Raw genomic sequence first — 24,455 nt, 5'->3', positions numbered from 1 at the left:
CAAAAGTCCTAGCACCCATCTCTCGAGTAAGCTGAGCGAGTAGCTAAAATAATACAAACTATGTAGAAGTAATTAAAATACCTAGAAAAACTAACATAAAATACAGACAGCAAAACTATCCATCATCTCATCTTCTTCTCTAAATGTTTCGGGCTTTCTTGCAGAAACACAATATGTATAAAACAAACAAAAACTTGCAGGTTGAATAAATTTATGGAACTTTATTCAATAGTTGAGCAGTAACATCACTCTCAGCTGTGAAAACATAATGCAAAGATGTGACTGATTTAAGCCCTAAGTTGGTACATTATAAAAAACATGTACAGTATCAAAACATCGAGACCCAGAAGTCATGTCGACCAAAATGCTGAGCAGATCAAACCAGCAGCTCTTTTCTGCCACCTGCTGGTGAATCCAACACATTGCAGACAGACAAGCGACCCAAAACGCTCATTGAAGGTGAATAGAAATGTTTCCATCTACTTAACCAAATTTGTTTTCACCTATAAAACTTTAGCCTCGTAGTGATTAAACATCTTTTCTACAACCTTGTGTAAAGGATAAAACATTACTAATCTGTCTTTAGAGTATATACAAGAAATGTGGCTTACGTTTCCAGTAAAAAAATTTTCTAGTGTTACAAATGTTTATCTGACATATACTGTATTAGACTGAGTGATTTAGAGACATCTGCTCTGCAGTTTCATTTACTGCTCAGTAAAACATAGCAATACATTTCATTTGAAAAGAAAATGTTAATTGTACATGTCATATCTACACAAAAAGCTTTAAATAAAAATGCAGCATAAGCAAAATGTGACACGTGTAATGATTGCATAAGAGTGAGTTACCCTAATCCACACTGATTTTTATACTTGACCTATGCTTGTTTTTTTTAAAACAGATCTTCATCTTTTTTGACACATAAACAAAAACATTTAACAAGATCTGTGCCAGTTGCTAAACTCCCTTTACAAAGAATGAACGCTGAAAAGTGAAATTAGAGAGAAACAGTCAAAATCTCCCAGTAAATGTGGATATCCTCTAATCCTGCTGGACCGTGCTTACAGGAAAAAAAACAATAACGAAGTCACAGGTAGCATTTGTCAATCATCTTAAAGAAAACGTATTGTGTAGCTTTGGAAATTCTAGCAAAATATATATTAGTGATTCTCAGGTAGTGCTACTAAAAACATCAGCCCCATTATGTAACCAGCAATCACTTCCTGTCCAGGTTTTGACAGGAAGTACCTGCACACGTGTCCACATTACACAGATTAGCATTTGGCAATTTTTTTCAACCGATCGGCTTTTAAGAAGGCAGAAATTGTCAGTGAGGAATGTCCTGTGCTCTCCTTCCTGCTGGTCCAAGCAAAATGAAATGATGTTGGTGGAATGTGGCTGGAAGTGCCTGGCACTGTAACATCATGAGTTTACACGAAGTTCACACGAAATCAGTTCAAACGAGACAAAAAATAAAAAGTGACCATGTGTGTAGTAGAAGGGCACGGATGAGCAAGTGTAAAATGTTTAACCCATTTTTTCATTTAAGCAAGTGCATTTCCTTTTTCATAAAATTTTCAAAAGTAAAACCTGAAAACAGTTGCACCCAAGTTGCTGTGGTTCCGTTCTAATGACAATCTAAAATGAGCTGTAATGTGTGTGAGGCTGCCCTCTAGTGGAAAAAAACATTTAATAAAGTGTACAGATGTGTTTCTATGAGTCCACAAATGTTGCTTCAAAACACTAACAGATCAACTTAATAGTGTTCAGTCTGACAGGAAAAAACTACAAGTTTTGTAACCGTATTCCTCCTTAGGTCTCATATAAATGTAGAGTCCAAAGACAACACTTTGCTCTCGACAACTGCAGCAGACGAGTAAGACTGACAGTCAGTGAGCACATTAAGCATCAAGAGGCAACATCAAATTCACGCAGAGCAGTTTTAGCACTTTAGAGGATGTTAATAATATCAGAGTTAAATCTGTGAGCAAAATTAATACAAAAACTGTCCAATGCAAAAATAATAATTAAGATGCTGGCCAGTCGGAGACGTTGGCAAGGCTGGTTGGTTGCTGGTGCTTTGTCCCCACCCCCCCACACACACGCACAGCTTCAGAGCTACAGGTACGTATCCTGGTCTATGCTGCTAAGGCTTTGTGAGGACTGCTGGAGACCAGATTTGTTGGCAGCAGGAATGTCTGCAGGAGGCGCTTCCTGCAGGTGCGGCGAGTCCACGTCAGGCGGACCTGCAGGTGGAAGAGGAGGAGGAAGGGGAGTGGTGTCGGTGGGGAGAGGGTACGGGTTGGGGATCTCCTCGATGGGCGCGGATTTCTTCGCGCTCTTCTTCTTGCTCTTCCTCTCCTCCTTGCTCTTCTTCAGCTGCGGCGTGGGCGGCGGTGGCTCCTCGATCACGATGGTGGGGTTCTGCTGCAGGTCCTGGCGCCTCGGGGGCTCGGCCAGCATGATGAGGCGGGCGCCGTGCATCCTCGGCGCCGGCCTGAAGTTCAGCTCGCCCCGGTTCTTCCGCCAGCGTTTGAGCTGGGAGTGGTGCTCCCTCTCGATGTCGCGTGCCGTCACTGGGATTAAGAGAATCTGAAAAACAAGAAAAAAGAAAAGTCGTGAGCATCTACGAACAAAGGGCAGATCGAAGAAACATTGCTGGGAAACCATTTTTTCCAGTTTTGAGGGGAAAAAAAGTGAACTTTGTGAGTAAATGTCAAAGGGTGCTGAGCTGCTGTGGATGCTCAGTCACTCTCAGACAAGACGGGCCTTCATATAAGAGAGGGTATTGTTAGAAGAAACAGAGAGACCACACAGCCAACACACTGCTTAAATCTCTGGTTTCTGTCAGTTTTATTCACTCTCACACTCTGCTCTTCACTTCCTGTACTCTACTCTCCAAATCAACAGTGAAACATAAACTCTACACCACTACAAACCTTCCTGATCCATCACGCTTAAAACTAACCGTGTGGTCCAAGTGTCACTGATGCAGATTAGATGTAAATGTCAACACAGCCGTATCAGGTACTTTATCTGATCGACACGCTACTGACTGTACTAAAGACGTGTAAAGTTCTGACGTTTCCCGGGTGTCAGTGCATACAGAGCATTTCTGTAGCTCTAACACAGCGGAAAGTGAAAAAAATGAGGCTGAACAACAAGAAGCATCCCCAGGAAATATCAAAAGAAGTGACAGATAAGATGTGGGAGACAACAGTGCAGCCACACTGACACGGTTTTCTTGCACGTTCTGTTGTGTGTTGCAGAAAGACGTAAGTTTCAGACTTGAAAGTTGGCCTTTTCAGATCAGCCTGAAGAACATGGATCACTGTCAGGTGCGGGACATCTACACTCAGCAGAAAGGAATCTCCTGACAGCTGGAGAACACATCTTCCTTTGGCGCAATGCAGAGCTGTTCATGGCTTATTTCTGATAATGTGGGTCATCTCAGCACATCAAGCAAATTTATTTTCCATATCATTTAAATGTTTATCCATTATGGGTAGACATAAAAAAAACATAGATTTTGCATGAATGATTGATTTTTGTGCTACTAACCATCTTTTTGTCCCACTTTACAAGACTGATCTCTTCACACACCTGACTGAAGCACTAAGCATGACGCTGTCCTTTAAAGTATCCAGAGCCTCGTAATAGTTAGGTTAATCATGTTCCTGCTCACCAGTTATGATCAAGGTTTTCTTTATTGTCTCCATGTTGGGAGATGAACATTGTTTTAATTGGGTTTCCTTATTGCCTCTGTTGTAGACACGCACACTTTTTCTGTACATTAACTCTAAGATAAAAAGGTCATGCACTGTAAAGATGAAGTGTGCTGCAAAATACACCTCTGCATAACGAGACTGACAGAATGTTCCTCATGACTTCATTTGTTTAGTGTTTAACAGACAAAGGTTAATCTGAGAAAGCTCCTTATTACAGCAGAAACGCTTTTTATTTTTTACACTTTTTTTGAAAAATCCCGGACATGAAAAACGTACTTTCTGACAGTTTTCAACTGTAAATATTAGGACTAACAACAAACTGCATCACCTAGCTTCAATCAGTTAAAACCCACAAGATAGAAATCAACAGAACACAAGCTAAGGTTCAAAAAAATAAACACATCTGTGTTACTGACACATAAAAATCTAATTTCCCCTAAAATTTTGAACATGGACCATCTGCTGCTCTTGTGCTCTCACCTCTCGGACAAGGTAGTCCTCCTGCATGTATTGAGGCTCTATGGCCCGGAGGAGCTCCATTGTCTCATACAGGCCCTGGCAGTTCTTCAGCTTCTCCCGAGTTCCCAGCGTGCACCTCAGCAGCCCCAAACCCACGCGAAAGATTATTTTGACTCCTGAAGGAGCGAGAGCATAATTAAAGGTGAGACAGCTTTTTGTGTCGATCCAGTGAAAGTGTGATGTCGTTCGCTGCCGTTACCGTCACAGAGGAACATGTCCCAGACACGCAGCACAGAGGCCCAGGGCAGGGTTCTGGAGAAGGCACACATAAACCATTCAGTCATGTAGAGGATGGGGTCGATCTTGTGTTTCTCTAGATGCCGGAAGGCCGGTGGGGAGACGCGTCGCAGCAGAGCAAACAGAATCTCTCCATCCAACTGTATGGCTTCCTGTAGGAGACGTGAGAATGAAGGGATTAACACAGAAACACCTTCTGTTTTCAGAGCCACACATGCTTTCATTATGACTCTATAGCTAAAGCTTGTCTGCATTTTTAAAGACTTTGTAAAATCACTGTGCATGCTTTAGTAGGTTTGAGTCTCACCAGGCCAGGACTGTAGTAACCAGGAAGATACTTCTCACAGATTTGGACCAACCCCCAGAAAGCATCCTACAGAGAGCAATCAATATGTGATGTTAGATAAAACACAGTTCTTTCAAGATAACTTTAAAAATCTCTGTTGACATGGAAATCTAATGAAACACTATCTCAAAGTAAAGGACAGTAAAAAAACTGAAAAAAAAGTGCGTCACGTTTGAAAGATTGACACAAGAAAGCCTCTTCTTCTTTAAAAAGAGCAGTGGCAGCACGACTCGTGGTTATACACTCACATATAAACAACCCACAAGGCCTCCGGTGCAGTGTTTTTTAGGCAAGATCAAAAGTAGTGATGTTTGACTAAATACAGCACATCAGTGCAAACATAAACTCTTACCAACTCTCAAACACAATGGAGAGCTGATGATTTAAACCTGTTTTACAGCCAGATGAGACTTAAATAATAACAACAACATTTATTTTACCAGGTAAGTCAATTAGGAACTAGTGCTTATTCATAATGACCTTTCAGTCAAGAAACAACACATAGTGCCAGGTTAGCTGAGTGGATTTTATTTATTTATTTTTTGTTGTTGAAGTTGATAATGAAAAAGTTGGGAGGATCTGGTATTTCTCTTATTAACATTTTGTAAATTTGTCACAAAGACACCGCCACCATTTACAACAGACGGTGTGGGATCGTGTCCCTTCACTGCCCGGCTGAGGCACCCTCACTCCCCGTCAGCTGTAGAGGTCGACCGATATTTTGGGCCAATATTTGTGTTTTTCTTGAATCAACATCAGCCGATGCGTGAACGTGTTCACTGATGCATTAAAACAATCTTAACATTAGATGGTTTGTTTTTATGTTATATATTTAATTGTCCTACATAGTTTGCTATTTATTAATATTTTGTTTGTTTTGTAAAGAAATGTTTCTTTTTATGTTTACACTGAGACTTGTGTAACACGTGTTTCCATTGTGTCATTTTTATCAAGGAAGAAAAAGCAATATCGGCTTCAAGAATCGGCCCTCAAAAGATTCAGCGGCACATATCGGGGATCAGTCAGACTGTGGCATCGGCCTTAAAAACCCTGTATCGGTTGATCTCCAGTCAGCACAGCCACAGGGAGCCGCCTGTGTCTCCGTGCTGTCTCCTTATGCACACCAACTGTCCCATCTTTATAAGTCTTATTTGACTATCTTTATATGTTTGCTGGAACAGTTGTAAAGCTGTATTCTAACGGCCTCGGTCAGCTGATCCTCTCAGCGGAACAGTTGCAGTGTGGTTTACCCACTCCTCTGCAGCAACATGCAAACAGTTCTGACCAATCCCACAATATGTGGAGCATAACTTAAAAGACAGTAGCTCTGACTGGGGGGTAAGCAATTTTTAACACGGAACCATGCCAGCGAGACACAACCTTTCACTTCTTATAGACCACATGTCAAATACAAGGCCCGCAGGCCAAAGGTGGCCCGCGGGTGACTCACGTGTGTCCCGCCAAAAAAAAATATTATTTTTTTTACTTAACATGAAAATTGTTTCTTATATCAATGGTAAACTTTAAATTTATGATTAAATGCAACAAAATTAATTTAATAAAAATTAATGACAAAAAAAATTAATAAATTCCTGTCTCTGAGCTGTTGGCTTGAAGTAACTGTGCAATTTAGCTGGATAGCACAGTATTAATGTCTGAAAATAAGCCGCTTTAAAGTCACCATCAACCATAAACTAAACCTGCCATAATGCATATTAGCTACTCACTAGAAACTCATCAGTGAGTGAAACTTTATTTGTTTTACTTTTAATAATTCTGTATTTATTTCAGATGTAGTCAGTCATACATTTAGTTCTTATCAGTGTTTAAAAGAGGACGTGTTAAAACACTGTTTAGTCAAAGTTACACATGAAACATCAAAGTTTATTACAAGTGGCCCTTCGAGGGCCACCATAACGCTCATGTGGCCCTCAGTGAAAATGAGTTTGACACCCCTGTCAGACTATAAACCAGGCTTCAGAAGAGTAGCTTTGTTAGCATCTCCAATCCATTTTATGCTGATGATGCACAATAGTTAAATTTAATAACAGACCCAAAACTTTCCATCTTCAGCAGTAATTTTTTTAAGTTTCATTGACTTCATAAATCCTTAAATGTTTAAGTCACCAAAGTTTAATAATTTTCTAAATATATATTTCTACTTCCTAATAAGCTCAAAAATGCGTCTGTGTTTTAAGCAGATTAATTAGTTTGTCTCTGTGCCATGCAACTTCAAAATAAACGCATTCAAGTTCAGAAATTAAAAGCAAGCTCTAGAAAAATAACAACCAAGATAAGAATGCTGGTTCTTTTCACAGAAACTCTCATCTTTAAAAGGTGAACAGGATATACGCATCAAAGCTGACAGATGTGTGTGTAGATTATGAAAAAAACAAAAAACAAAACTGCAGTACCTCAGCAGGCATGTGCATTAGCAAGACAGCAGCAATAGGGGCCTGGGCCTGGCAGTATCCCTCCTCTGGTCTGTAGAGAGTGTAGGCCTTCAGAACACGAAACAGATCCTGCTGCCTGTACGTGGCCAAATAAAGGCAAAATAAATGTCAGACTAGATGCCACTGCAAACATCTAACATCACATCTAATGAGACAGCTCACCCGTGACCTCCCCGCGACACAAACATTTCATGGAAAGGAAATTGTCGATGGAGGTCCTTCTCAATCACGTCAATCCATGTGGGGTCTCCTGGCTGACTGTCCAGTTCCTGACAAACCACATGGAGGACACATTTATTTATTGCATTTACTCACTCTAAACAGAACTGAATACAATGAGTGAATACAGAAAACACGTGCGCGCTCCTACTTCACAGAACTGAATATCAAACATGAACACTTTTTAAGTTTTCATGGGTACAATTACATCATAAACTGTCTGAGCAGAAGTGAACCTGCTCCAACTCGATGCAACATAAAAAACAAAATCTTCAATTTTCTCCCAACCACAGAAGTAACACAAGCGCAAAAAAAAAAGAGTTTCAGTAACAATTTCAGATGAAATTTAAAAGTGATATGTGCCCAAACAAACAGCGCTAAAGTTGAGGAAGTGAAAGAAGCAGTTGTCGGACCTGAAATTTTCCGGGGTTCTGTTCTCTCTTCACTTTCCCTCCAGACAGGAAGAGCCACGCACGGCCTCTGAGAGCAGGAGGGATTCCTTTCTGGCAACGCAGCCTCACCTGAACCCAAGAAGAGTTTTAAATTATACAAGTCTCACAGGCACAATGTTTAAACAACCGTTTTAATGGAGGCTACAGTTTGATGAATAAAAGACTAACCAGGATTCTTAGACAGCAGCATTTGGGACTGATTACAAATGAGCTATATAATTTAAAGTAATATAATGTTTGATTTCACTAAAAGTAAGCAGACCAGCTGACAAGATGCAATCTTTTAAGAGATTTATCCTGAAGGATTCACAGTTAAGGTCTGATTATACATAAACATTGGAGTAGATTGAGAGAAAACGGTTTAGCCAAGGATTCCTAAATGCTTCATTGCTTAAATGCAAAACATAAACAGATCATTTTTTGCTTGGTTCTAAATTTACTGTTAGTTTATTGAGCCTTACAATTACACACGGAGCGCATCTCATGAAAGTTATTTTAAGTGCAGCAGCTATAATCTTTGTGAACAATCATAAACCACAGTCAATGCAGCAGATTGAGTCACCAGAAGTAATTTTTTTTTCTAAATATGAAACTTGCACACTTCTCAAAAGAGAAGTTTTGATGTTTTTCACAAATAGTTTCAGTGACAAAAACACAGTAGATGGTTTAAAAACCTGGACCTACGTGAGATTATCCGAGGCTTTCTTGCACTTGAATGCATCTTTATACTCACAGCACCTTTTATTACACAATTATCTCACAGAAAGCCAGTGCGGCCCCACCCTGAATCTGAGACAGATAGTTTGTCACATGGTACACGGTGTGATCAACAGGGTTTTGTCCTGGCTTGCTGCTGAATCATGGAAATTAGGTGAAGCACAGAAACGCTGAGAACATTTCACACACGGAGAACTCGCTAAACAAGTGGAGCTGCAAGCAGAGAGACTTCTCCCTGGCGTAATCGCATTTCAAGAAGCAAACAAGTTGACGTATCAGCAGCCGCACTCTGTGAGATGGACGGTGGTTTTTATATGCGACGCTGACCTTATTGAATCTCTTGAGCATCCACTTGTCCCAGTGGTTGAGCATGTCCAGCCACTTCACCTCCCTTTGCCTGAGCACCTCTGGGGGCACGTACTGAGCTCTGGTCGCACACACAGAAAGTGTAAACGTGTGAGTCAGTAACTTGCAAACAGATCAACACTCAAGTGAACAAAATACAGCGATAAACAATAGGCTCATGTGTCTGAAACTGCATGCATTTTGCAATCAGATGTGTGTGTGGCTACTGCTTTTTTGTAGCAAAACAAACAAAAAAATAGCAACTATTATGTTACAAATTCAAAGTCTATTCAATTTTGATAATATGCATCATTAAAACAGAAACGAACTGTGCAATGCTTTCATGCAGTCCACATTAAATCCTCCCAAAGAGCAAGATGACGAAGGCAAGTCAAACCTACATTATACACGATGGCTGATGCTTTACTGAATGGTGCAATTATCTCACTGACACAAGCCTGTAATTGCAGGCTTAAGATGTCATCAAAGAGCTGCCTTATTTATATATTTAGGAAAGTCTTCTGTCAGCTAAAAGTGCAGGCTAGATGTGGTGGGTGAGGACAAAATGTTATACACTACAGACTCAGCTTTCAATCTCCCCCCTAAAACAATTATAAGTTACTTGCATTGCCAAGTGGTGTCAGCTGAACTCCTGAGTATAAGACTATCTGAAGGGCGAGCCAAAGAGAGGCCCTGTAGTGAAGAGCACCAGAGTTGTGGCCTAAAGCCTGCCAAAAGTCCAGAAGATATAAAACCTGCTGCCAGCTAATGACTGGCACCACTTTCACCAGCTCCTTTTCCCAATTCAGTGCTGTGATGTAGGATTTAGGTTGTAAAAGAGCAAGGGGAGGGAGAAGTAACCAGCCTTCTTGGAAAAATAAATAGTGTAGCCTTACTGAAAAGCTGAGTGACGTGTAGAGACAAGCAGACAAACTGAAATGCTCTTTCAGCCTTCTGTGTTGAAACAATGCAAACGAGCACACAAGAAAAACAGAGTTTAACATTACATAATAGGATTGGGTGGAACTGTGTTGATTGTTGCCAGTATCTCTTTCTGCATGCTTTTTTTTTTTTGCTTTGAAACGCAAAGAAAAAAAAAGTAATATTAAAGCGCGCGCGCGCACGCGCACACACACTGCCACGCAGCTGTTTGGGAGCTCCACAGACACACAACATCATCAGGCTGACTTCTTCTCATGTCAACAAACCATCACAACACTGGCTGCAACACTTACATCCTGCTGTCAAATGCGGCTTAAATGAATGACACTACTACCGTTTGAACGAGCCTGCAGAACCGCATTCAGTGCGAATGAATCACTTAAAACTCACGACTTCTCCGAGTACTGCTGAGCCCCGCCAATGAAGCCGTATTTATCCGTCTGCCTGTCGCTGGTGAAGCCGTTGATCTCCGAGTCGGACCCCAAAGAGCTTTCATCGTCGATGTGGCTGCTGCTGATGGTCCTGATGCTCCGCGTGTCCGACGAGTAGCGGCCGTTCTCGGTTGTTTTGGCCATGTTGGTGGTGGTGGTAGCAGGATAGCTAACGTCAGCAGCGAGCTTGTTGACAGCCCCCCCACCTCAAAAGTCAATCAAACTGCATCGACGCCATGATTATCTAGGAGCGAATAATTGTCTCCCCCCCACCTCCGAGTTCCGTCCTGGCAGCAGATATTCGTACGCCTGTTTTTTTTTTCTTTTGGACCACATCAAACAGGTTAGCTTTCGCTGCTAACTTGAATTACTGAACATTTGCTAGCTAATGCTGGGAAGCTAACGGTAAGTTAGCCTTCACGTACCGATGCCGTGGAAAAGTATTCTCAAGTGATCCTACCTTCAGCACACAAACGCTACATTGTCGTGTCGTCTTTTACTGACCCTAGTGAGTTTTGTCAGCTGGTTATTTCCCTAATTCTGCTGTGGAACTAAGCTAATAGTGGGAGCTGTGTTGTCAATCCCAGTGTGTCGCTGACAGGCTGTGCCTCGAGCAGGCAGAAACTCCTATCTTGGTATTTTTTACCAAGTAATGTTATGGTGACCCCTAGTGGCTGCCTGGGAGAACTACATAAATCCCATGTGTAGAAACATTCCGTCATAGTTAGGAAAATAACTGCTGCATAATACTTTAATAGTTGTTTTATTAAAATATTATTGGACAGGCTATTACATCAAATAAAACAAATGGATTATTTTGCCTTTATTTAAAATAACTAAAAAAAATCTACCAAGTTACTTATGCATATTTTGCCTAAATCATAAACAAAACAGGAGTCAAACAACATGGATGTCAAACAATACCAACATACAGTTCTTGTTCACAAAGAAATGTTCTACAATTACATTTTAATTCCAGAAATTACCAATATTACATGACAAGAATGCATGACAAAACACGAACTTTTCCTTTGGCTCACTTCTTTCTTCCACCTCTCTCCTTCAGAGCCAAGTGGATGATTGAACCGTTCATCATGTTATAGTAAGCCAGGGAGTTTGAATCTTTGATGAAAATACCCTGTAAATTCAGAAGTTTATGAATGAAGTCATTTTAATTCATTCAGGATGAAAAAAAAGGCATGAGCAAATTAGCTTCAAAACAAAAGCTTACCTCATACTGTAACTTCTGTTTTCCAGCTGGCATGCCTGTAGCCTCATGGATTTTGACTTTAATGACAGAAACCTGTGGAGACATTTTATCTGTAAGTCAGCCACAACGGAGTACACATTCACCACCAAGTGGGCTGAGAAACATCGACTTACCTGGTCTGAAAGTGGGACGGTGAAATTCAGCACCTGTCCATTTAGCTTCCATTCTGTCTTGTCCTGCATGTTCGGTACTTGTACTTTGACTGCCACAGGACCCTGGGGACATCAAGGCAAACCAAGACAATTTGTTGACTCGGCTACTTAGACATATTTATTAGTGATAAATCCCAAAATATAACTAATTTATATGACAGAGTTTCTTTAATTTCATGTTATTTCTATATGTTACAGCATATTTTCAATGCACTGTTGCTCCAACAAACCTTGTTTTGGGACTGATAAAATTTTCAAACTTATTTTAGAGCTGTTTTTCCTTTTTGTACTTGTATATATTATTATTTATTATTATTATTATTATTATTATTTTCTATGTAAAGATTCCAAAACTTTTTAGTTTTTTTAATTGAACCCCACATTAAGGATTTAGAGGTCTTTAAAGGCTGAAAATTAGAAAGCAAGTGCTCCATTGACTTCCATTATATCATAAAAAAGTGCGAAGCTCCGTAGACATAGTGCGCGTCAAAGTTTCACAACAATTTTTCAAACCAAAGCAGAAAAAAAAAACTAGATAAAGCCTTAAGATAGATTTTGAGATGCTAAGGGGAGGCTAAGCATGAAAACGCGCGAAAAAAAAATCATAAAAACCTGACCCACGCACTGCCGGGATCGGGCAGTGCATTTCCTACCTTGTTTCTTCGAAGGAATTCCTCCTCTGGAATCAGGTTGTCTTCTGTCTTCATCTTCTTGTTGACGGGCTCGTCCTCGCGAGGTGGGGGTGGGTGGACAGGTGGCGCTGGAGCAGAGTGTGGTGGTTGTGGCATTGGAGGAGCAGGGACAAAGGCTAGAAGAAGAAAAAAACGAAAAAACAATAAACAGAAGCATTTGTTTCCCCAAATAAATATATTTTGAGAGCATTTCTGCATTTGGAAGCCTTTGATTTACCAGTCGGAACAACCATGGGAGGTGGTCTGGGGGCCATGATGTGGGGCGCTGTTGGTGGCATGGGCACCACGTTGACACGGGGAGCAGGAATCATGGGAGGCATCTGAGTTATTACCTGGCCTGGTGCAAGACGTACCACGGGAGTCACAGGGGGCCTTGGAAGCACAGGAACGGCAGACAGGAGTGTGGTACGCACTGGAGGCGCCACCTGAATGGCAAGCACATTAGTAAATTAGTAGGTACATATGCACAGCAATAACTTGATTTGTCTATATATGATTATATATGATTGCAACTTACAGAGACTGGGAGGCGTGGCACAGCTGCGACTGGTGGAGAAGGTTTAGGCATACTTGGTGGAACAGAAGGAATGGGAGGTGGCTGATGAATTTCACTGGGTTTGCTCGGGCCTATTTTCTCCTTAGTGTCGTCCTCTCCCACCAGTCCTTTGGCCTTGTGAATGGCTTCGATCTGCTCCTGCAGAGTGATGTTGGCCTGCGCTGCCTGCTGTGTGCGCGCCATGCTTCCTGAGTGGCCATCCCAGGTAACCTGACACAAACACAAGTAAAGAATAGTTTAAAAAAATTCAACTTTTGAGTGTTTTGAAGAGAAAAGTGATCTGAAATGTCAACTCTACCTTCTCTTCTGGCTTCTGAATTTCCTCTTCCCCAATCTTCTTACCGATGGCCGTCTCCTCCACACCAAAGATATCGGTACGCCTCTCAGCAAGTTGTTTCAAGCTGCTCTCAATATCCAAACCCGGAGCATAGACCTCGTCTTCTGTCTGCCTTTCTCTGATGCTCCGGTCTCTTTGTTCCAGCCAGCGTGGGTCCAGCAGACCAATACGCATGTGTTCTTGCATCTTGCTGGCTGGAATCTTCTCACCGGTGATTGGTGAAACAAGGTACTCATCAGTAGTTGTAACTGAAGGCAGAGGCTTGGAAGCTACGAGGGAAAAACACAACAGAAGTTGAACAGACCCTCTGCAAAGTAACAACTTAATATACACGAAGCTCTTTCTTCTGAGGAGGCAGGTTACCTTTGGGGTCATAATCCTTGCGAATGATAACCTGGTCTGGAGTTGGAGGCAAGGGAGGTGGCATGGGGTTCTCTGGTGGCAGTGGAGCTTTCACACTTTCCTCTTCATCATCAGATCCCTGAAGAAGCAGTCAGATTATTAGTAGTGATGCTCATAAATGTGCTTACCGGTACTTTCAAATTATAAATTAGCAACACTAATTATTTAAGAAAATTAGAAAGTGAAAAGTTATGAACTTTTTAAATTCTGAACCTTTTGTGACTGAAAATAGTCCTAATTGGATATTTTTACAGTTTGATAGGCACACAGTTCTAACCTCATCCATGTCCTGCACTTGAGTATCTTGATCAGGTTGAGAAGGTTGACCTTCAGCCCGATCTGGACGTTCATCTTCTTCATCCTCGCTCTCAACCTCCATTTCCACCTCCTCGCTTTCTCCAAACTTCTCGTAACGCTCCTGGATCAAGATGCGAGCGCCCAGCTCCTCTGGGGTAGTAGGTGGAGGGAAGTGGCCTTCGAGAACAAATAATCCAGAATAAACAACTCTTGCTAGATTTCAAGGTGTACATGATTGTGTGTCTGTTGAGGTTACACTACCTTGTTCATTGGGCTGGAAGTCCACTGTCTCGACCACTACAAAGTCATGCCAGTCGATTTGTGCATATGCTACACGTTCTCTCTCCCTTTCCTCCTCTTCCTTCTTCCTCTCTCGCTCCTGATACTTTGCCCACTCAACACGGTATCTCACCTTTTGTTTGTGCCCAAAAAAATAATAATCAAGAAGAGACAACTGGCTATGAAACTCTGTTTACGTTTACCAACTGTACTAACGGAAATTACCTGGTCCATGACCTCTTTTGGGTTCTCAGCCTCTTTCTTGAGTTTGATGAGTAGGCCTTTAGGAGGGATCAGTATCTACAGGTCAAAAGACAAAATGAATAATAATAATCAAAATAAATATATAATAATAAACACCAATAAAATCAGAAAGGCAGAATTTCTTGGGTCACCTTTGTATACTGCTCAACCAGTTTGGTGAAGTAATTGAAGAGGCTGTGTTGTGGCCGCAAAAAGTCAAATTGGTAGTTCCTCTGTTCCTTCTGCATAAGCTGAGTGAGAAACTGGCGTCCATTGCGAGCAACAAACTGTGCCGTGAGCTTGACAACATCCAGATCAAATGCTGAGATTGATGGAGGATCTGCAATGAACTCAAACTCAGGGGGTGGCTCTTTGGGAATCACGGTCTCCTGAATCACCTGTGACTGGACCTAATAAACACAATATCCCTCAATGTTAAAAAGAAACAAATCTGTACAAAAATAATCAAGCTTTTTTCAAAAAAGAGGACTAATAGTCTTACCTTTTGAGGAAGCTGTTGCGACTGCTGCAGAGCTTGCTGTTGCATGACCTTAGGCACAGCTGCTGATGGTTCTTGCGCTTTACCCTCTTTGAATTCATTGACCTTGTGACGATAATACGCATGATAGGGATCATTGGGGTTGAGGAAATTAAATTTTGGGTTGTTGATCTCATTCTGACGGATTCTTGCTTCAAACTCAGGCCCATTCCTGTGAGAAACAGAGTTTTATTATGAATAAAGGCCCATTAAAAGGTTGCGTTTGTTTATTACCGACATATAAAGTTACTAACCTGGCAACAAAGCTGGCCGTCTTGTCAACTATATTTCGGACCTCAGGAGGTGGGTATATGATCCCAACAATGGGTTTTGTAGCAGGGGTTTCTTCTGGAGGTGCATCATTCTGCTGAAAGGTTTACAAACCAGCTCAATGTCGAATTTATTATAGAGGAATCAACACAATGTAAATAACTCTGACACACAGGCATTCAAACTTGAACCAAACAAAACACTGATAAACCTTCTAGTTATCTAGTCCAAAAAATAACAAAAAAAAAATAAAATAAAAACATTCAAAGTATCAAAATTAACAATATATCGTGATCGTTAATTGTTTAAATTTTGCTTTAAAACTTTAAAAGTAGTGCAATTAATGGCAAAAACTGAGTGTAACTGTGTTACCAAATTAGCATGTTTTTAGAAACTTACAAAAAAATGTAAGTATTTGCAAACGCCAGCATTTATTCCTAGTTTATCACAAAAATTGTCGCATTTTATTGTTTAGGATAGATGTCGCTGATGCTCGCTGTCGATAGTTTTCTATCCTTATTCTTATTTTCACCATAATTTGCTACACAAAAATCTAGATGCTAACAAACTTAGCACGTAAAACAGCTTATAAAACACTGGATGGGTAACTGTTTCAGCATTTGAAATATTTTTTTGTCTTTTTAATAAAGAAAATCTAAACGTAAGACTTTGTAATAACCTTTGTGTAAAAGATGCAATGTTGGATAACACATGCTAACTTTGTTAGCCTTACCTTGACGGGCTCCGGCTGAACTATCTGAACAGGCCCAGGCGGCATGGCGGTGTCTTTCAATGAAAACAGACAACTACCTGAAAACACAAAGATGATAGAAACAGTTTATGTATTTTAAAATCGAATTGTTATTGTAAACTGCGTTCAAGACACATTATAGTGTAGTTAAAGCAATATTTTTTTGTGATTCAATACGTACCAACTCGCGCTGTCGTTAACAAATGGAGGTGTATTACTTCCGGAAACAAGCAGCAAAGCATGATGGGACTTTGAGTACAAACTGTTACCAAGGATACACAGTGTCAACAAGCTCGACCTTTTCTTTGCTTTGTTGGAGAGAGAAAACAGAAAACTAAAAGCTGTGTGACATGAGTCAGCTGTTAGGTCGTCAGGACTGTATCAAGAGCCTTCGAAAAGACCTGGCCGACATTCAGGGAGCCATTCTGGACGTGTTTTCCAGAACCGGGCCGGTACGCCTCACCTCTTGGAAGTACCCCGACAAACTGTCCTGTAATCTGGACTTGGGGGCCCTGCTGGAAGAGTATGACTTTGTGGATGGAGAGGAGGCGTTCAATCAGCACTCTCACATTGTTTTACTGGAGTTAGTGATTGACAGGTGATTAATGTTACATTGCAATATAAACTGAAATTATTTAAACAATTGTTTAAACACTGTCCTTTTTTATCATTTACTTGAACAAGACTGTTACTTCTTCTACAAAGTGTGAGTGCTTATGCCGAGCAGCAGAGAGGCAGACACAGAGGGGATCCGAGCCAGCAGAAAGGATGCCTCTCTGTTGGTCTTGTGGTTAGGAACTACTGGAGTAATTTACTCCAATTTACTAACAAGAAGGTAATTTTAGAAATGACAAAAATGATCTAAACACAACATACTATATGTTAATACTCAGTTTTTGTAATACTATTTTTCCCTCCTTTTAGGAGACAAAAGAAGAAAAAACAAAGACACTTGACTACAAGGAAACAAAGACAGAGTCACCAGCCTCTTCTAGAAGTAGCTCCAGGACTGACCTTTTCAAACATTGTACATCTGGCTGGTCTTCAACAAGCACTTTTAATCCCGCCCACAGCACAACATGTTATTCTAAAGCTGAACAGCATAATGTAGGCTGTCAGACAATAACATCTTCCCTGATTCCCTGTGACGCCTGTCATCAAGTCCAGTCCCTGCTGAGAAACACAGGAGATGCTTTGATAGAGTTGTTTCAGAGTGAGGGCCTGCCCTCGTCCCTGCAGCCTCTCTCGGCAGCCATGGGGGACGCGGTGGACGTGGGACACATGACGTCGGGTGATGCCACCCAGTGGGCCAACGAGCAGCTCAGGGACATGCGTCGGCTGGCAAAGCATCTGTACGATGTCCGGGGCACTGTGCAGCCCCTCAAAGAGAGACTGACGGCGGCCGAAACGGAGCGGGACAGGTTCAGGTCTCTGCTGGACAGAGCACAGAAGGAGTTCAAGGGAAAGTTAGAAAAGCACCAAGCAAACATTGTCCAGTTGGAGTTCTCTCTGCAGAAAGCTCAGAGGTCCGCAAAGGAAAAAGAGCAAAGGCTACAAGATGAGCAGCAACAGCTTAAGAAAGGTAGTTAACCCATTGATTAAACTTGTGATAGATTACTGAGGGGAGGTCATGTTTGCTACTAAACTGTGATTTTTTTTTTCTAACAGAAAATTTGTCCCTGGAGAAAAGCATCAACCAACTAATGGAGAAAGTTGCACTGCAGCAAGATGCCTTACAGGAACTGGGTAAGGGTGCAAAATTAACATAATCATCATTCAGCTCCTATATTTTTAACTGCATAATGAAAGAGTTTATTTATTAGAAACTGAAAAAACTGAGCTGCAAAACAAAGTGGAGAACCTGCAAAGGGAGAAGGAGACTTGTTGTAGTTTGCAGCAGAGCATCCAGCAGCTACAGGCTCAGCTTTCTGACTCTCAGCTTCTTCTTGACAAGGAGAAGGCCAAGTACCTGAGTGCCTGCCGTCAGCAAGAGGTCAGCGTCATTTGTCACCATAACCAAGAGATTTACGAAGGGATTCTGTGGATTAATTCATTTCTTTTTATGATTGCATATCTAGTCAATGCAGGCGAAGCAGAAATCTCTGTTAAGCAGAGTCAGTTTTCTTGACGAAGAGTGTGAGGAGCTGCAGAGGCAGCTGGGAGAGAAGGAGGAGGAACAGACCAGCTTACGCAATCAGCTGCAACAGGTGTCAGATGAGAAGGAACAACAGCAGGCCCAGCTTACTCAGCAACAGGTATACAGATAATAATAATGACTATAACTCACAGAAATAATATAAAATGGTGATATGTTTTCCCCTCCTCTCCTTTCAGAAATCATGTGAAAAGCTCAAACAGGAGAAGCAGACAACAGAAACACAGGTAGAAGAGTTGAGGAAGCGTGTGGCTGATCTGATGGAGCGTGTGCAGGCTTTCAGAGAGAGGGAGAGGCTGCTGGTGGCTTTCCCAGAGCTCAACAACTGGGCCCGGGCCCAACCGCAAAGTACGCACACTTACTACATTACAATTTATATCTACATAAACTTATGTGTTTTTGTTTATATACCTGTTAAGACACCATGTGTCCATCAATGACAACAACATTCAAATTTTCTGAGCAGTAACAACACTGATTATTATTATTATTATTATTATTATTATTATTATTATTATTTTGCGTAAATCTTGTATCCAGTCTTGTACTAGTTTATCTACATGACTGACATACTTGTATGTACACAACAGGTACAGGAAATGTGATTTTGGACATGGAGCAACAGCTGCAAGCAAACAGCATTCGTATAAACCTTCTGGAGCAGGAAAATATGACTCTGCACAAAAGTCTTGCGACGTTACGACAAAGATCGACCAAGTGTAACGTCCCCGGGGTAAGGATGTGCACAAGAAATATGAGCCGCTGTGGATTGTAAAAGCATTCTGTCAGATGGGTAGTACACAGTGTTGTGTATTAACATTAACTTTTGGGGAAATCATTTGTCTAAATAGGAAACCTCACCCCAGAAGATGTGAAGCCACGAGTGCGACCAGTTTTCAGCCTGGAGTTTCAAGACCAGCTCATCTCCTTAGAAGACTGATAACTGTTCTAAAAACACTATAATTGTCATGGTCTGTGTTTTTTGCTTTAATTTTCCAGTGTTCCTCTGTTCCCCTGTGTATCTCCTCCATGCTGAATTGCCTCTAGCCCCGCCCACGCTCACCTGTTTCCTCTTGTGTCTCCCCAGGTGTTTCCCATTGTCTCTTAATTTGTTTGCTTAATATTCTGAGTCTTGTCATCAGTGTTTGTCGATTCATTGTGCTGTCTCCCAAGCCAGTGTGGTTGTTCACCTGTGTTTCTTCGTGTTCCTGTTCTCTTTGAGATCTTGTGAGTTTTTGAGCTGCCTCGACAGCCTTTTTGTTTGATTAATAAATCTTCTTGTTGCCTTTATGGATTTTTGCCTGGGTCATTCTGCACACAACCTCACAATAATGTGGTGTCTTATTTCTATGTCTTTGTATTTCATATTATTTATTTGAAATGATGTGCTGGTTCCTGTTGCTTTCTTCAAATTTATTTCATTCTATAACCTTCTCAGAAAACGTTAAGGCCTGAGTGCCAGTTAATGAGTGAACTTACAAAATTACATAGTAAAGATGTTAGTAGACTTGGCTGTGTGCATTTGTTTAGTCACTTTGTCTTCTGTGTAGTGCGGGAACAACAGCAGTTTTCTCACATACACTAAAGAAGAATAAAACAGTCAGGTGAGAGGATCAGGTGTCTGACCTCCTTTGTTCTTGGAACATTTCCTTCGTGCCCTCCACCTCAACACATTTCAGGTTGTGGACAAACATTTAGCGCTCTCATACTGCACAGCTGCTGAGACACAAAAGATAATCAAACCATGTTAGTGTAATTAATTCAATTAGAGGGGCGTTACGGTTTTGAAAGGTACTTACTGCAGCTGGCATCAATTACAAATAACTCACATTTCTCAATATTTTTACAGACTTTTTAATTCTTCTTCTTAGTGAGGCGTTAAGACTGCTCCCGTTTCATTTCCCCAATCATTCCACTCTGAATTTCTCTTGAATCAACTCATTGTGTGGCTCTAAAAGGAACCCCACTGTTTAAAGCCAATAAAACAGCCCGCTGACGCCTGTTGTGTATTAGCTTTCAGGTTATATGATATGCTTCTCAAACAAACCTGGATATGGCTGATTGGATGGCTTCCTTTCACAGCAGATGAGTCACATAGTTCTGAGTCAAAAGGTACAACCTTGAGTGTCACAAAGATAAAATAAAACACAAGTGTCCGTGTCTCTGTTGGAAAGCAGCTTCACCAGTGTGAAGTAGTTTCCATGGAAATCGAGGCACCGAGCTGTAGACGTGTTTGCCTCCCACTTTGTGCAGACTTGAGAGGTAGGAATGATGTGACACATTTAATTGCAAACACACAGGTTCTTATTTAAGATTTCAGATCCATGCCCGACAAATCTGTACCACAAGTTATTATGATAAGTTTATCTTATGTGTTAATTGAGTGTTAGTGCTAAGATGTTAAATTATTATCCAGTTTGTAAGTGCCAAAACAAAATAACTAAATGGTTCATTTGTATAAACCTCATCAAAATCAATCATCAGATAATTTTTATAGATATTTAAGGAAATGGATGGATTTACCTAATTTCTCTCTGGGATCAATAAAGTATTTTTGAATTTGATTTGGATGGATGGATGGACACACACAATCATGACAATCTGTATAAATGTAATGAGTGAAGCACACCTGAGTTCAAATGCTTATGTGTTGTAAATTTTGGACAAGATGTCTACCAATAACAACACTCCACATCTGAATTTTTTCCAATGCTGCTTCAAAACATTTATTCTTTTTTTTTGTCTTTTGCAGTTTACACAAACATACATAATAACATGAGGATAGGAGATTTGGATGTGCAAATACAGAGTACAATGCAGTTGCAGAAGTAAAAAAGTCAGACCACTGACCTGTGCTTCTTGGCGCACAAACGATAAGAAGTGAAAGGATCGAGCTTTTAAAAAGCACCACAGTATAAGTTTATGCCACGAGCTCTGACATCTAAAGCCTAACCGAGAATCAAATCTGCTGCACAACTGTGCAAAGTTGTATAAAATTTCCGCCCGCCACATTCTACATTTGATTTTTATTTTTTTTTATATTTTTGGTTTGACAATTCAGGAGCAGTTGAGATGTACCAGAATGCAGCTTGTATCTATCAGTTAAAGAAATAAAACCAGCCTGCACTGATAACAGGTTTTGCATGTTTAAGGCCATTGGTTTCTGAGCTCACATGGTTTTACCTGCTTTTACATTTAGGCTCAAAATGAGTGCAGATTTCGGGAATGTTTCTCCAGCTACCAGAGTGTTTTCACACAGATGTTTTTTTTATTATTATTATTTTTTTTCTAATCTAGGTCAGGCAGCAGACTGGCGACAGAGACCGCTGCAGATCTGCAGGGATTACAGAGGCCTCAGAGAGACGAAGCAGAGCTCAGGTCTTTTTAGTCAATGCCTGCCTGACAATATTTGTGCTTGAAAAGTCCCATTGAACAGATTTGTGCTTGGATGAACATTTTTTATATATATAGTGACTCCTCAGGCTGTCTTTGATAAATAACTCAAATGATTTTATAGATTTTCTTTTAATAAATAATCTTGTGTCATCAAGAAAAGAAGGGGGAAAGATTAAAGGTGCAGGGGGCTAAAAATACTAATCACATGCTTAAGATTATTTATAAAAAAAAGAGCAGGATCACAGGATGGGATTCAGGAGATGAACTTGAAAATTCTCATAAAAATGAAACATAAGTAATAAAACAAAACCAAAAACTATTCAGGTGCATTTTGGGAAAACATGAATTCCATTAATAGAAAAATAAATAAATTATTTTGTAGGAATAAATATGTTTCATAAATTACTAAAAGGAGCAAAAAGAGACAAACTAAATAGGTTTCAGTGATTAAAGCATGTCATTTCTTGTGTGAAAAGGCAAAACTGTAAACACACCTGTGCAGTCCTTTACCTCTAACTAAAGGGGCTCGTTGTGGACCACATTTTAAAAGCCCATCTAAGGTTTATAAACTGTGCCTACAAATTTACAAAAGGACAAGAGATGCATTTTACTGACAAAACAAGAGTGCAGTTTATGAACTGAAAGAAGTTTCCACACATATACGTCCAGTCTTCAGCAGGCACCAGGCAGGATCTGTAGCTTACTGTAGCTTCAAAGACTTTATTTTTTCCAAAAATGTGGGTTTTCTATTTAAAAATATGCTATTTCTTTCAGCTCTAGAGATAAAAATTGGGAAAGTGAGGGGGGAGATCCTTCAGTGTTACTAATAAAAGCACCGATATGATGCATGAACCTGGATTTGGACAAACTGGCAGGCTGCAGGAGGAGAGCTGGTTTTGAAGGACGAAACACAACTTTGATGCGACTTGTCGACAGGGCAGTAATAAAGTCCTCTACTGTACATTTTGATTATTACAAGATATACAAGTGTGCTCAGCAGTAAGACGGCGTGCTTCCCACCTAATGGGGTAGATATGTTTTGCAGAGCAACGAATACAGACTTAAAGGGAGTGTGAGATACAGAAAGTACGAGTGATAAAACACGGCATGTGTGGGAACCAACAGATAAAATCAGGCAGTTGTACCGGTGACTCAAAAGTAGTCACACATTATCTCTTTTCGGCACACTCTTCGGCCGTCGGGGTAGCGGAGGAGCTGATGTACTGCGCTGAGGTGACCACTTGACCGTCGGGCTGAACGTTCTGCACCGTCTCCACCAGGCTGCCGCTGGGCAGGACCACGTAGCGGGCGGCCATGTCTTTGGGCTGCAGCTCCCGGAGTCCTTCCTTGCTGTGCCAGATCCCGTAGCCAAAATATACAAGAAGGCCTGAGAGCGGGACAGCATGAGACACGTTACTGCAGTTAAACCACCACCACGCACAAGTTAGGGATCAGAAAAGGGATTACTTAGTGTGCTGTATAGAAGAAAACTTGATTTTTTTTGACAACAATAAATGAATACACAGCTGTTTATGTAATAATATTAAATTTACAGTTTCTTTTTGTTAGACTTTAGTTAAAAGTTAACATACTGAGTTAAAATACCATCTATAAAACTAAATAAATTCTGCTCATTAGATAGCACCTAAATAATAATTTGTAATTAATCATTTTAGTTTTTAGTATACCTACGTATTCCTAAATTATTATGGATCAGGCCAAGCCAAAAGTGTGCTTAGGAGTGCCTTTTTAAGCTTAAAAAATAGTTTTTATTTTGTGAGATATACTATCTGTTCACAGAATTGCTTAGAAATATAAGTCATCGCTACAGCACGTTGCACAAAGCTAAATATGAGAAATTTACTGTAATCACAAGTACATAAACAATGACTTTTCCCCAGAACCACAGTGCAGCAGTCTGCACTCAAGGCATCATACGCTGTTGCACTTCAGCTCATTAAAGTAGTAAGTGTTTTGTTTTGTTTTTGCTWCAAATGTTTTGTATTTATGTAGTGGTCACCTCGAGGTGGAATAAACACTTCCACCTGACCTTGGTCTCAGAAGGCCTCCTTCAGAGAGACAGATCTCTGTTCAAGTTAAAGTCATAACAGGTTTTCTTAAACAGTAAAGATACATTTTCTTATTATTAACCAGATAATAAACAGAATAATCTTCTTTTATTCATAATTTTATCAATGATTTAATTATTTTTTTCTGAATCATTATAATGATTCAGAAAAAAATAATTATAAAATGTTTCATAATAAAGCTTAACCATAATGCAAAGTTTAGTTACCGGTAAGTAAAATATTTGGACCTAAAAATCTATAATCAATTACTGTGGTTTCACAGTTCAAGCAGTGATTTACATCAAAGCACAATGAAACATTGTAACAACTGTAACATTGTGTTCTTTTTGTGTTTTCTTTTTTACACATTGATAAAATTATGAATCAAAGAATATTATTCTGTTTACTATCTGATTAATAATAAGAAAATGTCTCTTTACTGTTTAAGAAAACCTGTTGTGACTCTAACTTGAACAAAGATCTGTCTCTCTGAAGGAGGCCTTCTGAGACCAAGGTCAAAGACAGGTGGAACTGTTTATTGCACCCCTAGGTCACCACTACATTTATTTATTAAACAAGAGTACTACTGTTATACATGCATTTGAGCATGAAATATTTTAAGTTACTGCACTGTATTTTGGTTTAATAAACATATA

The 24,455-nt window shown here is 40.3% G+C and overlaps 4 protein-coding genes across 4 annotated transcripts in view; 1 reads left to right on the top strand and 3 right to left on the bottom strand.

The window, feature by feature from the left end:
- Window positions 1-206: 206 nt before the first annotated feature.
- Window positions 207-11,010, bottom strand: LOC106516705 (TBC1 domain family member 10A). Its single transcript, XM_014007194.1, has 9 exons — window positions 10,352-11,010; window positions 9,002-9,101; window positions 7,919-8,026; window positions 7,449-7,555; window positions 7,248-7,362; window positions 4,795-4,860; window positions 4,450-4,639; window positions 4,212-4,366; window positions 207-2,595 (listed from the first exon to the last, which is right to left on the bottom strand). Exons 1-9 carry the CDS (start codon window positions 10,534-10,536, stop codon window positions 2,122-2,124), a joined length of 1,500 nt encoding a protein of 499 aa, XP_013862648.1. The 5' UTR covers window positions 10,537-11,010; the 3' UTR covers window positions 207-2,121.
- A 219-nt stretch (window positions 11,011-11,229) lies between these two features.
- sf3a1 (splicing factor 3a, subunit 1) lies at window positions 11,230-16,391 on the bottom strand (the record flags this gene model as incomplete). The annotated part of the gene is given in 16 exon segments (XM_014007193.1): window positions 11,230-11,530; window positions 11,624-11,695; window positions 11,776-11,877; window positions 12,468-12,622; window positions 12,724-12,931; window positions 13,024-13,272; window positions 13,361-13,668; window positions 13,763-13,880; window positions 14,079-14,275; window positions 14,360-14,510; window positions 14,603-14,677; window positions 14,773-15,030; window positions 15,123-15,330; window positions 15,413-15,525; window positions 16,162-16,238; window positions 16,361-16,391. Coding segments are annotated over 16 exon segments (2,424 nt in total), but the record flags the coding sequence as incomplete, so codon positions are not given.
- Window positions 16,392-16,529: 138 nt separating this feature from the next.
- Window positions 16,530-19,381, top strand: ccdc157 (coiled-coil domain containing 157). Its single transcript, XM_014007145.1, has 9 exons — window positions 16,530-16,777; window positions 16,885-16,985; window positions 17,342-17,761; window positions 17,848-17,925; window positions 18,003-18,172; window positions 18,258-18,434; window positions 18,514-18,682; window positions 18,925-19,067; window positions 19,334-19,381. Exons 1-9 carry the CDS (start codon window positions 16,530-16,532, stop codon window positions 19,379-19,381), a joined length of 1,554 nt encoding a protein of 517 aa, XP_013862599.1.
- Window positions 19,382-21,030: 1,649 nt separating this feature from the next.
- The window catches only part of slc7a4 (solute carrier family 7 member 4), an 8,006-nt gene continuing 4,581 nt past the window's right edge, over window positions 21,031-24,455 (bottom strand). Inside the window, exon 5 of the mRNA XM_014007192.1 lies at window positions 21,031-23,117. Within this exon, the coding sequence (XP_013862646.1) occupies window positions 22,900-23,117 (218 nt within the window). The 3' untranslated portion in view covers window positions 21,031-22,899. The remainder of the gene's footprint in view (window positions 23,118-24,455) is intronic.

The sequence above is a fragment of the Austrofundulus limnaeus genome, unplaced genomic scaffold (assembly GCF_001266775.1).
Source record: "Austrofundulus limnaeus strain Quisiro unplaced genomic scaffold, Austrofundulus_limnaeus-1.0 Scaffold40, whole genome shotgun sequence".
Classification (NCBI taxonomy): domain Eukaryota; kingdom Metazoa; phylum Chordata; class Actinopteri; order Cyprinodontiformes; family Rivulidae; genus Austrofundulus; species Austrofundulus limnaeus.
The sequence above is the reverse complement of the archived record's forward strand: the minus strand, read 5'-3'. Positions and strand labels throughout refer to the sequence as shown.

What these genes read in the sequence shown, in the direction of transcription:
- LOC106516705 (XM_014007194.1), bottom strand. Translation starts at nt 10,536, where the DNA reads ATGGCCAAAACAACCGAGAACGGCCGCTACTCGTCGGACACGCGGAGC. An exon ending in GTTACTACAGTCCTGGCCTG is followed by an intron (nt 4,640 to 4,794) that starts GTGAGACTCAAA and finishes CGTCTCCTACAG; the next exon opens with GAAGCCATACAGTTGGATGG. An exon ending in GGACATGTTCCTCTGTGACG is followed by an intron (nt 4,367 to 4,449) that starts GTAACGGCAGCG and finishes TCGCTCCTTCAG; the next exon opens with GAGTCAAAATAATCTTTCGC.
- ccdc157 (XM_014007145.1), top strand. Translation starts at nt 16,530, where the DNA reads ATGAGTCAGCTGTTAGGTCGTCAGGACTGTATCAAGAGCCTTCGAAAA. An exon ending in TGTGGTTAGGAACTACTGGA is followed by an intron (nt 16,986 to 17,341) that starts GTAATTTACTCC and finishes CCTGTCATCAAG; the next exon opens with TCCAGTCCCTGCTGAGAAAC. An exon ending in GTGCCTGCCGTCAGCAAGAG is followed by an intron (nt 18,173 to 18,257) that starts GTCAGCGTCATT and finishes TTGCATATCTAG; the next exon opens with TCAATGCAGGCGAAGCAGAA.